This window comes from Homarus americanus, unplaced genomic scaffold (assembly GCF_018991925.1).
Source record: "Homarus americanus isolate GMGI-L3 unplaced genomic scaffold, GMGI_Hamer_2.0 scaffold56009, whole genome shotgun sequence".
In the NCBI taxonomy this organism is placed as follows: Eukaryota; Metazoa; Arthropoda; class Malacostraca; order Decapoda; family Nephropidae; genus Homarus; species Homarus americanus.
Window position 1 is genome coordinate 3,902,010 of NW_024739542.1, and position 13,286 is coordinate 3,915,295.

A 13,286-nucleotide genomic window follows, 5' to 3' on the forward strand; every position below is an offset into this window, starting at 1 on the left:
GTGATTATATTGGGCACAGGCATCGACATAGTATGCGAGCTCAGGTTGAGTTAATAAGTTATATATAAATATGTGTGTGTAATGTAGGTAAGTGATCAGTTAATTCAGACTGCAGTGGTCCTTACTCAAAACCTGGTACATGTATTCCAAAACACTCCTCGAGCCTCTGTTTACTGTTGGTGTTGCTGGAAATTGACTGACCTTGATACTTATTGTGGCCGCACGATGGCAGCACCCCAGATGAAGAAGATACAAGCAATCATCCATATGTTTCCTCTACAGGGGTCCTGTTTCATTTTGATTAAAGGGCATACTGCCCACGACCAAGCATCTGTAAATTTTACGCAAATTAGAAAAGATCGGACGGGTAGCATATGTATAGTTTGGTTATTTATAATTATCATAAGTCATAGGACATAATCTATAAATTTGTGCATGGTGTGTGTGTGTGTGTGTAACTTTTCTCACAGATGTTTAGACAGTAGTAAGATTTACACATTAAATTTAGGGTATTTGTGTTACCAGTAGCCTTATTGGGATATACTGTACCTATTATTGTTAGTGTTACGGTAGTATGCAGTATAATTTATTAAGCTTAATTAGTATATGCAATGTATCCATTAGTAAATAACAAAGTCAGGACCCCTATCAAGTGAAGTCTCCAAAGCATAAATACAGGGGGTTTAATAAAACATAATTTTTTCGTAGACAATTAATTGGTCTTATGTTAGTCGATCAAAACTTCAGCTCTAGTTAACATATTGGCATACTGGTTTGTATAGGACACCTGTCTGCCAACAAAAGATATTAATATGATCGATTTCTTGCAACTTTAAGATTTTAAATGGTAGTTCAATAATAATAGAAATGGCTAGGGTTCGTCTACAAATTGACCGAGATCCTGATCGTGCTGGTAGGATGTCACATGAGTGAAATTATAAATGAAACTGTATATTTGCGAATGACCACTCATCTAACATCTTTGTTTATGTCCTTGATTATCCTTTTTTTAATGAATTGGCACCATTAAGTGATATATATATATCACATTCCTCTATAAAGTGCTTCATAGTTGATTAATAAACAGTTCTTCTGTATATGATGAATACATAACTATCAATAGATTGATAAGTATCTAATTTATGGGCGAGTTCACTTTTCAGTGACATTAGAACTGAATATATACAAATGATTAAGAGAACATGCAGTAAGATTCATAACGGTCAAACACAGTTATGTCAGACGCAGTTTTGTAGATGCTAGAATTATTGATGTATCTTGGACCTACGTATGCTAATACATCATAACCACAATTACTAAACCTACTACTGATGAAACAAATTATATTAACGCTAATTCTTCTTCTGATATGGTCACTGATACTGTAATTTCGAGATGTATAGTCGTACAGTTGTTTATTGCAAGTCACGTACATTTAGAGAACCTTTGATAGCCCAAGAAACTTTCAAGTGTCAACTGCAATAAACTTTGCAAACCTGCCTTAAGCATTGAACAAGCTGACATAAACACTTCAAATTAAATAGTTAAGCCTATTTGCCTTGCCTGTCACTACATTACAAAATTACGGTAGACTCATTAGCTACAGTTGGTACATTGGTTATATTGGATTTAAGATATAACCTGAAATAGAACATTATTTGAATATTAAGTATCAATTTGATGTGAGTATAAATACAGTACAGTATATGATATCCAGAGTTGGAGTGATAATCCTCTCCATTTATCCAAGTACTTTACAGTACAGCTCTGAACCTCCGCATACCTAAAATCATTTATGAAAGAATTATTGTATCATACATTTGATGCCACAAAATTAATTTTCATGCAAACACAGTGATAATGGTACTGTACTGTACCTACATGTCTTTGATAATTTAAAATAAGCTTTCTATGTTGATTTTAATGTAACTATCAAGCCCCATTCTTTATGCATAATGTATGGAAGTAAAATGTTATTGCATTCATACATTTTCTTATAAAATTGACTAAAAACATTATTTTGCTACATGCAAAGCTCATTCAAATAATAAGCGACTGTTTTGATAAATCGTTTTTCAGCTCTATCGACTATCTTGGTCAAATTGCCCTTCTGTGTACCATTGTTGTATACCTGCACTGTCTAGGCACATAAGAATAAACGGATAAAAGTGAAGTAAAAAAAAGGAAACTGTATACTCCCACGGCCTACGTGCACCGTATACCTACATTGTCTATATTCATGCTGAACTTTATGATTGTATTGTTTACATACATGCCTATCCATATGTGAAGCTGTATTATTATTATTATTATTATTAGTTTTTAAAACTATTTAAATGCGTAAACTTTACTACTTGCTTACATCCCATTATGAACGGTAAAATAAATTTAAAGATCTTTTTCTCAAATTACAAGCATTAATTTTTATATAATTATACCACTGACAATTATTCGCTGAAAGTGTACTAATATATATTTTTGGGCTCTTGCAGAAAATAGTTGAATCGGTTGTTTCTCTTTGTATTCTCAATTTAATATTCATTTATATTGTTTTCACGAGAAAACAAAATATTCTAAAATGTTGTAATGTGTGTTAAGAATATTTTTTTTAAATATTAATTGGCACAACTAGAGAAAAATTAATATGAAACAAGGAATTACGGTTTACACAATGTTGTTCCAACAGTTGTTTACATGTCAGTTGAAGATAAAATTCCCGCCAGAAGCAGAGGAGGCAGGCTGCGCGCGTCGTCTCCAACCATAGCCAATTGGGAGCTCTGCTGGGAGATGACGTTGAGATCATGTAGCCAATAAACGCGTTCTAAACATCTGACGTCACATTCATCCCACCAATGAAAAAGGCTGGAGCGGCTATATAGTAGTTACATCTCCTACATTCACTCCTTTCCGTCGTGGCCAGTCGACGCAGGCCTGTTGCCAAGGTAAGAATCCGTGAAAGTGACGTTTTTTGTGAGAAATACTATGGAAATTTACCGTGAATATTGCGTGTGCAGTGCCCTAAAGTATCCACAAAGTGTTTGAGAAGTGAAAATGGAAATATTTAATTTGGAGAGTTAGGAAATTCTCTAAAATCTGGACTTGGCGAGCTGCCGGCTGTCAAGTCCACCGCATGGCCGCCCTGCACATGTTGCTTCGGCGTGTGGAAATTATTCCTGTTGTAACTCCTCATGCAGTCTGTAATGCTTAATTGCCTAAAAATTAAAGAGTCCCGAGAATGTATAAAATCGTAAAAGCACTTCCTTAATATTGAGGTGGTATGTCGGGTGTGGGTGCGGTCTGGCAGGAGTATGGCGAACACGAGGCGACGCCGCCGCCATTGTCACTCGACCATACCGTGAATCATGTTTTGCAGTAATCCCCTGAACCCTGTGCATATTTTCCATTATGATGAGTATTCTGTGTCCCGGCATGAAAGATATATTGTTTGCGGGAATTTTATTCTTTAGCTTGACCTGGATTAGACAAGTGAAGCTTTTTTTTTTAACTTGAAAATTTTATAGTGTGCGTGCTATTATAGTTGCTTTTATGTTTATAAAACACTGCCTTTTCATGTAATAAGATAAGGGTGTACCGTTAAAAAATCTTGTGTAGATGCATGTATCGGTGTCGGCTAAACTAAATGTTAACAATGAAATGTGGGCAAGAGCGTGTTCTATTAGAAGTTTCTGTCTTGAGGTGTTGGTTGTAAGGGAGGTAGAGTACGTGAACGTTGGTAAGCCTGTCTGGCCGGGATGCAGAGTTGTCACGTGCCATTGAGGCATTTGCCTAAAATGTTCAGTATGGTGTGATTTAAAGAAGTTTGCTCAGGGTTTTTAAATGTTTTAAATATTAAGTAATTAAATCTTGGTTATTGATTGTGGGTTACTTGTTTTTGAATATGGGTTACTTGTTTTTGAATGTGGGTTACTTTTAATTTATCGAATATCGGTTATTTAAATTATGAAAAACTAAATTAAGTTCCCGAACAAGGAAACCTGTGTAACTCGGAAAAAAATTGGCAAAAACCCCACGTTACTAGCTGAACACAAAGCTAGGGGGCAGGTGGCCGCCGCCATTTTGTTAGACCGTGATCACGACTAGCCTTCCACCCCACCTGCCGGGGCCCGAAATTCATATATGGGTAGATAAGATAAGGTTAACACTTGTGCTGTAGTTCATTAGATTAAGATAATTGGAAGCGGTATCTCAAATTTTAAAATTAAAGATTCCTTAAAAATGCTTTGGTCAGCTTTATAACTGAAGCACAATAGTCAAGATTTTTGTTACTTTGCCCTAACTTACAATATAGTTAAAGATCTTTTTCTTTTCAGAACAAAGCTCCCGGTGTAAACCAGAAACATGGGCAAGGAGAAGGTCCACATTTCCATCGTGGTGGTGGGTCACGTAGACTCTGGTAAATCCACCACCACTGGCCACCTGATTTACAAATGCGGTGGTATTGACAAGCGTACCATTGAGAAGTTCGAGAAAGAGTCCACTGAGATGGGCAAAGGCTCCTTCAAGTATGCTTGGGTGCTGGATAAGCTGAAGGCCGAACGTGAGCGTGGTATCACCATCGACATTGCACTCTGGAAGTTCGAGACAAAGAGGTTCTATGTTACTATCATCGACGCCCCTGGTCATCGTGATTTCATCAAGAACATGATCACGGGAACATCCCAGGCAGATTGTGCTGTCCTGATAGTAGCTGCCGGAACTGGAGAGTTCGAAGCTGGTATCTCAAAGCACGGACAGACCCGTGAACACGTGCTGCTGTGCTTCACCCTAGGTGTCAAGCAACTCATTGTTGCTGTCAACAAGATGGACAGCACAGAGCCAAAGTTCTCTGAGGCTCGTTTTGAGGAAATCAAAAAGGAACTGAATGCCTACGTAAAGAAGGTTGGTTACAATCCTGCAATTGTACCTATCCTCCCCATTTCTGGCTTTAATGGTGATAACATGTTGGAGCAATCTGATAACATGACATGGTGGAAGGCGAAGAAAATTGAACGCAAGAATGGATCTTATGAATATACCACCTTGTATGAGGCTCTGGACAACATTGATCCCCCTGCCCGACCCACAGACAAGCCCCTTCGTCTTCCCCTGCAGGTTAGTGTTGTGTGGTGTTTGGGCATTCTTGTATAGGTTGTATTAAAGAATTTTCGGTGTGAATTTTGAAAGTGGACAACCATGGATTCTAACGGTGGAAAATACATTACTCCACGAAAAAGCACCAAAATTAACCTAATGCATAATGTAACCTAACCTAGAGGTTTGCTGGTTGTCCACTTGTAAAAGAAGTGCCGAATTTCCTGGCAAGGGTTAGGGGTTTCCTATAAATCCCTTCCCAATAGTCAACTAGGCTGTACTTGCCAAGCATGCTGAAGTTTACCATTCTATTGCAGTATCTGCACTAACCCTGGGTGGGCAATATGCTAGTGGGACCTATGTTTAGAGCTTTGAAAGTTTTTTTTGTGGGGGGGGGGCTCACTTGATGTAAATGTTAAATTTGGGTGGATGGGGATTTTGGGCTTGAAGTTCCTAGCCTATGGTGGTTTTGTTAATTATGTAGGTTGTGCATGTTCAGTTGATAAATGTCTTCAGTCTTAAATCATTTTCTTTCTTACAGTGGGGGAGGGGGGGGGGTTCAACTCAGAATCTACCTAGATGAATAAGACGTAACCCAAAAAAGAGTAAATTGTTACTCGAGTAAAACTCTAATAAAGGTGAATTGGCAAATGACCTCTAAATAAGTTTCCACTAGAAGATTTTGGTGTTTAGAAGAGTAAGAATAATTGCCATCCACTTAATCTTTAATGGCAAATGAAATTCAACACCAGCAAGTGCTGTGTACTTAATATTGGTGGAAAAAATACTGTATGTATACAGCCTTAACATCAACCTAGATAGGTCGACTTGTGAAAGAGACTTGGGGGTACTTGTAAGCCTGGACCTACGGCCTAGGAAACTGCGTTAATGTTCGAAATAAGGCAAACGGAGTGTTGGGTTTTATATCTAGAAGTTTAAGTAATAAGAGTGCAGAGGTCTTATTGCAACTTTATCTTGTGTTAGTCAGGCTGCACCGCGATTGTGGTTCAGTTCTGGTGCCCATATTATAGAATGAATATCAATTAAATGAGTAGGTGCAGCAAAGAATGATGAGAATGATTCCAGGACTTGGAAACCTTCCATATCAAGATAGGTTAAAGAAACTGAACTTGCATTCCTTAGAAAGACAGTGTGGGGATATATGATAGATGTATTTAAGTGGGTGAAAGGTATCAATAAAGGCGATATAAAGTTCTTACAATATTCAAGCAGGATAGGACTCGTGGCAATGGATTTAAGTTAGATAAGTTTAGGTTTAGGAGGGATATACAAAGGAATGGTTCACAAATTGGGTGGTGGGCGAGTGGAACAAGCTTAGCAACTTTGTAGAAAGTGCTGGAGAGTTTTAAAAGTAGGCCAGATGGATTCATGGATGATAGTGGTAGTAACTCGACAGGAGCTGCCATGCACAGGCCAACCGGCCTATTGCAGACTCCTTATGTTCTTATTTGATTTGCAGTACATGTACTTCCAGTTTTACAAACACATTGATCCTTCATTATAGCTTGTATTAAACCATTTAAATACTCCATAGTTTTGGTAATTATTCATAAGTACCAATACATTTAGGCCTGGATAACTGGGTTTGTTGATTAGTGGTGATACTAAAAGTTTTGGTGCATAATTGTGACCTACCTTGTTCTTTTCCCCCACCAAAATTGGTCAGGGCTTTGAAGCAGAAGAAAAATGTAGGATTAAAAGCCTAACCTAACTGAAAAAGCCATGTCTACTGGTTTGGGGTTTGTGGAATTTGGATTACATATGGATTTAGTGGGAAATTGGTTCAAATTTAATTAGCAGAAAGTTTGTAAATGGTAGAAAAGGAAACTACCACAATCTTGCAACTACTAGTGTACAGTACATTTGAGCAGTTATCTACTCTGCTGTTTCTCAGACATGAAAGATTGACAGAATGAAACAATGGATTAGTTAATGTGATCATTCTGGAGAGGTAACAGGATATGTGGGTGACTATACTTGCTTACTAGAGATTTTGTTAATTTTAAGTTCCTTGCTACTGTAATTGGCAGATAGCTAGTGATGCACCTAGATAATTTACTATGCCCTTCAAAGAGTTGACTACTTGCCAGCTTATGGTAGAGTAATCTTTGGCTTGCTAGCAGATGATTAATTGGATAATCTTTTCAGGATGTCTACAAGATTGGTGGCATTGGAACAGTGCCTGTGGGTCGTGTTGAGACTGGCATCCTTAAGCCTGGCATGGTTGTCAACTTTGCCCCCACTGGTCCCACCACTGAGGTAAAGTCTGTAGAGATGCACCACGAAGCCCTGGTTGAAGCTGTACCTGGAGACAATGTTGGCTTCAACGTAAAGAACGTGTCTGTAAAAGATCTGAAGCGTGGTTTTGTTGCTTCTGACTCGAAGAATGATCCTGCCAAGGAGGCTTCAGACTTCACTGCACAGGTGATTGTCTTGAACCATCCTGGTCAGATCAATGCTGGGTACACCCCTGTGCTTGACTGCCATACTGCTCACATTGCTTGCAAATTCTACGAGCTACTGGAAAAGATCGATAGGCGTACTGGTAAGGTTTTGGAAAATGGTCCCAAGACCATCAAGTCGGGAGATTCCTGCACCGTCAAGATGGTGCCCAGCAAGCCTATGTGTGTGGAGACCTTCCAGAAGTACGCTCCCCTTGGGCGCTTTGCTGTACGTGACATGAAGCAGACTGTTGCTGTGGGTGTGATCAAGGAGGTGACCAAGAAGGAAGGTGGTGGCAAGACCACAAAGGCAGCAGAGAAGGCACTCAAGAAGAAGTAACCTACATCTTGGAGACCATCATAGGTTTACTGTGTTATCTAGTCTTAAGATGTATGGTTTTTATAAAAATAAACTTGAGTAAGGAGTGCAGGAACCATTATTTCATTCTTGTTTTCACTTTTTTTAAGGGAAAATAAATTATTCTAAAGTCCTAAAATTTTTCATAAGTATCCTGGTTAGCCAAGTTAGTTTGTGACTATAATAATTATGGTCTAAGAAGTTAAGAATGCTACTGTGCCTACAAAGCTGGATGTATATTGTACTAAAGGTGCTGAAACCAGTTTAAAAGTATATGTATGCTTGGTGCAGTAATTAGATAAAACTTTACTGTAATATTTCATTTTAGTGCAAATGGTACACAACTCGTGTATTGTACTGCAGACAATTAATTACCTAGAAATCCGACTGCAGTGCTAGTCTGCTTACTGAAACCTCTTCATGCCATGGTTGTGTTGCAGTCGTAATGTGAACTTGGTGTAGTTGAACCTGCAAAAATCAATGTCTTCAAACTTTATGAAATAACAGCATGCAAAAATTAAACTTGATTTGCACAGTATTACTTGTCAACATTACCGTATGTATATTTATTGCTTGTTTAGAATAAGTTGGTTGAATGAACTTGACTTTGTCATGTTACAGCAGTGCATAATTAGAAATTCACGCAGTTGTATAAATTGGAATCTTGTTGAAAGTATTTTCCTTGCTGTAGTCAAAATTAACATTGATAATTTGGGCTCTTCTGCAATCAATACAAGGTTGATAATTTCCATAAACAGTAATTTGGTGTTACCAGGGTCTCATTCAAGGAAATTGGATTACATTACCAGGAATTTGCCGACTACAGATATTGATAATTATTGCAGTGCTAAAGATGTGCATTTAGTTTGTTAGCAAAACTCCTATTGCTTAGGAAAGAAACTAATGCCTGTCCATTTTTGCCTATAATTAGGCTTGCCATAAGTCCCGGATTAGCCTGGACACAACTGATCTTGAGCTCTTGTCCCAGGGCCCCAGTCGGTTATTGTCTGGAGAGTAGATAGAAGGGGGTTTAGGACCCCTCCCTCTGTCTACGTTCTATTCTTTCTCACGCGTCTAGTTCCTGTTACAAATCACGTTAATTAAACCCTTGAAATGTAAACTCGCACAAGGGTTACTAGAGAATTAAACTGGCCAGAAATTGAGAATACAGCAACTCCACGTTAATAAATCTGGAAAGGGTATAATAGTCTTTGAAGAAGTAATATTTGCAAAGTTCCTAAATTACTGACCTGAAGAATGTGATAATGCAGGTACTAACAGTGAAGCAAAATGGGTTCAGATGTTTGAACACAAGTGAAAAATACATTTCTGTTCCTAATCTCATGCATGTCAGTGAATTTGTCTCGTTTGCCTGGAACGTAGCCCCTGTAGAAAGAGTTCTCAATTATGAACACTATTTGGTCCCAAGACTATCCTCATGGCAGAGAGTACTGTTAAAGCCTTGCTTTCCTGCAAAGATATTATTGATTTAACTTGCTCAGTTTTATGACAGATGCTAAAGTACTATCAAGAGACGGATGGTCAAAGACAATGGGGAAAAAAGTAAATTGTGTATTGTGGTCATAGCATACCTGTATTTATGATATACAACATTTTATTGCAATTTTTCTTTGATGTTTGAAACAAATGGTATTTAGGTGATATTTTTCATTATGTTCCTTTACATTTTTTCCATGTACTAAGTCAGTAGAAGGAATATTATTTTAACTTGCTCAGTTTTATGTGAGAAACATGTAAAGAAAGTACTATTTAGTGACAAGTATGGCTGGTCAAACAAAACAATATATTGTAGAAACAATGGTAAAGAAAACTACTTGCCTTACTGACAAGCATGGGTGGTCAAACAAAAAACTATATTGCAAGAAGAATGCAATTTGTATTTTCTTTGAATTATATTTGCAACCTATTAGAAAACCTTTAAATTATGTATGAAACAGGAATTTGGGTTGAGCTGACAATTTCCATTATAATGTTCCCCTTTTTTTTTCATGTAAAAAGTCCAAGTAAAAGGCAAATATAATTATGTAGTATAATACCATGGACTCTTTAAGTTAATCCTTGTCCTGGTTTTGGCATAAATAATTATGGTAAGCCTACCTAGATGCATTCATCAGTGTTTATTACCCTTCTTGCTTTGTCACTTTCACTACATAGCGATGCTCCAGGTATGTGGAGAACACTTGGGTTTAGAGATACAGGGAGGAGAGGTTGCAAGAAACTAACAGAAGGATCTGTTTTAGAGACAGATTTTGCACCCAGGGAACTGCTCTCGGGTTTAATTAAATGTGGAGACTTGATCCATGCATTGATACCATCCACCAATATGCCAGAAGTACCTTGTCAAATTTACTATTATTTAGCAGTAACAATGTTTCATAAACTTTAAAATATTGTTCAAGGGCTATTATGGACAGAACTCACTGACGTATAGACCTGAAAGGTTAATAAAAATAGAAGATATAGGACCATAGAGCTTTGGGTCTAAAACAAATCGTCAAATATCAGTTCGCTAAAATTATTAAATATAATACGGTACAGTACAAGGAAAATGTTACTATAACTGACAGGAAAAATGGATCGTGAAAAAATCAGTACAGGCATTGGCATATATTACTGTACACGCAAATATTATCAAGCTAGATAATTGTTTGAGTAAGATCCCCTGTCTTAATAGTTTGAACACCTCAGTCCTTCAGTATTTTTTTAGAATAACAGTTGAACAATAACTTATGGGATCACTTGAAGATTAGCCCACTCGGCTAACCTAATACAATCCTCCAGGTAGCTTTAGGGTAGTGGAATAAGCAGGGGGCTCATCTTCAGGTGTTCCAACCTTTGTACTGTATTCTAAACCTCTCCACAGTCTTGCTTCTTATCCCAATGTACTTTATTCTATACTGTACAGTACAGTACTTCTATTTAAGACACCATCGTGCCTTCACACTGGCTGATGGTTTAGCATATCAAAAAATGCCCCAAAACCTCATTCACTGTGCATCTTCAAAATAATTTCTTGTGAAAATATATGAACTAAACACCCTCTTTTAGCTTCCTTCATCTCTTGTGCAGTATTTTCTGCCTGTCCTAAGGTTTGCTGGTCCACTCTATTGTAAATACAGGTATTTACCCTTACTTAACAATTAGGTTAAGTTAAAGTCCCTGAGAGCCCAGGCAAATGAAGCTGAGACTAGGAAAACACAATAAGATGCAGTTTGTGAATATTTGTACAGAGGCTCTGATTATGCTACCCCCTCTCAGGATACGAGGAGTCTGGGACAAAAGCAAGGGGACAAGCCTCGCCCCCCTCATGATCACACTAGAGAGTGAGGAGAAATGGAAGGTTATCCGGCATGCATAAAACTTAGCAAAGAGCGAGATGTTTCAGAATGTATTCATTCGCCCAGATTACACGGCACTGCAGAGGGAACAGCACAAAAAGCTCCTGCAAGACTTGAAGCAGAGGAGGGAGGAACGGGGACGGCTATACACGGGTTATATCCAGGGGGAGGGTAGTGGAAGCAAGTGTGCCGACACAGAGGCGCACCCGCTCTACCCCCCCCACCTGGGAGGAGGCACCAGCTCTGCCTACCAGACAGGAGGAGGCGAGCGCCGTGTAAACAATGACATTTCTAACCACACCCTGCAAAATATAGTGTACTGTACTTAGCAAATGCTGCAGCTTCTGAGAATGGAGGGGGCCAGAGTTACTACTAAGAGCAGAGGCATTACCGACAAATTCTGGCTAGAATGTCATGTACACTAATACTGAAACGTTCCTTGATGAGAGAGGAGTTTGAAACACTACTGAAGGTACACCAACCCGATATTGTAGGAGTTGTAGAACCGTTGTACAAGAACAGGAGAATCGACCCAGAGGAATGCGAGTTCAGTACTGCTGGATATGACTCATTTACGAACTTTTCTCAAGAAACTTGCAAGAGGGGTGTGGTTATCTATGCTAGGCAAGACCTTAAAGCCAGCCAGGCGAAGGTACAGGAAGAGGATGTTTTTGAAGAGTGGAAGTGTTGTAAAATTAAATTAAAGGGAGTGGACTTACTTATTGTCGGGTGTATCTACAGATCCCCAAACTGTAGCATACCAAATCAAAGGAACATAGAGCCTTAATAGACAATGCAATGCTCAACCCTAGCCACCTCCTTATCATGGGGGACTTTAACTATGGCGACATCGATTGGAGAAACGAGTTTACCCCAAATGACTTGAGGACCATAAGAGTCTCAACCCCAGCATGGTGCATCCCAGAGTGCTTAGAGAGTTGTGCAACAAGCTTGCCAAGACCCTGAAGATCCTGTTCTGTAAATGCCTGGATGAGCAAAAGGTCCCCAGTGATTGGAAAATGGCTTATGCGAGTCCTATCTTCAAGAAGGGCGATCGTCACTCAACGAACAACTATAGACCGGTGAGCCTGACCAGCATAGTATGTAAAGTACTTGAGAGCATTATTCAGAGATGCCGCAATGGAACATTTACTACGAAACAACCTTGTAAAGGATTGCCAACACGGTTTTATGCCGGGGCGCTCCTACTTAACACAATTGCTCAAGGAATTGGATATTTGGATCCATATTCTGGAACGGTGGTAATATCGACAATATATACCTAGATTTTGCCAAGGGTTTTGACAGCGTACCCCCATGAGGCTGAAAATTAAACTGGAAGGGTACGGGTTTCAGGGAAATGTCCTAGTGTGGATAGAAGACTTTCTACATGACCACAAGCAGTGTGTGGTGATTAATGGCACGAAATCATCATGTGTACCCGTCACAAGTGGGGTACCACAGGGCATTGTATTGGGGCTGCTGCTGTTTGTTTGTTTCATAAATGACATGCTTGATGCTGTATACTCCTCCATACAAATGTTTGCCGATGACGTCAAGTTATTTCGGGAAATCAAGAACCAAGCAGACTGAAGAGCTGCAGAAGGATATCTGCGAGCTCCAAGAATGGTCGAAGAAATGGCTGCGGAGATTCAATGTCACGAAGTGTAAGAGGATGCACCTGGGGTGTACCAACGGTAAGGAGGCGTATCATATGTCCCAATGGGATGAAGAAACTGCACTATTTGAGACTGAATGTGAGAAGGACTTAGGTGTGTATGCTGACAATGAGCTGAAGTTCTCAGGCTACTGCGAGAAGGTAAATCAGGCAAATATATTATGTCTTATAAGAAGGTCGTTCAGATATCTAGACGGCCCGTCCCTCGTAACGATCTTCAAAGGTGAAGTGCTTCCCCATCTGGAGTACTGTCACCTGGTCTGGTCCCCAAGATATGCTAAAGACTGTCAGTTGATTGAAAATGTCCAGAGGGCCACCAGACTGGTGCCTGCACTATG

At 39.1% G+C, this 13,286-nt stretch overlaps 1 protein-coding gene across 1 annotated transcript; it reads left to right on the forward strand.

Annotated features, from left to right (window-relative positions):
* The first annotated feature begins 2,809 nt into the window (after positions 1–2,809).
* LOC121874876 (elongation factor 1-alpha-like) lies at positions 2,810–7,979 on the forward strand. The gene is made up of 3 exons (XM_042379195.1): positions 2,810–2,942; positions 4,332–5,112; positions 7,261–7,979. Exons 2-3 carry the CDS (start codon positions 4,360–4,362, stop codon positions 7,891–7,893), a joined length of 1,386 nt encoding a protein of 461 aa, XP_042235129.1. The 5' UTR covers positions 2,810–2,942; positions 4,332–4,359; the 3' UTR covers positions 7,894–7,979.
* The last annotated feature ends 5,307 nt before the right edge of the window (positions 7,980–13,286 follow it).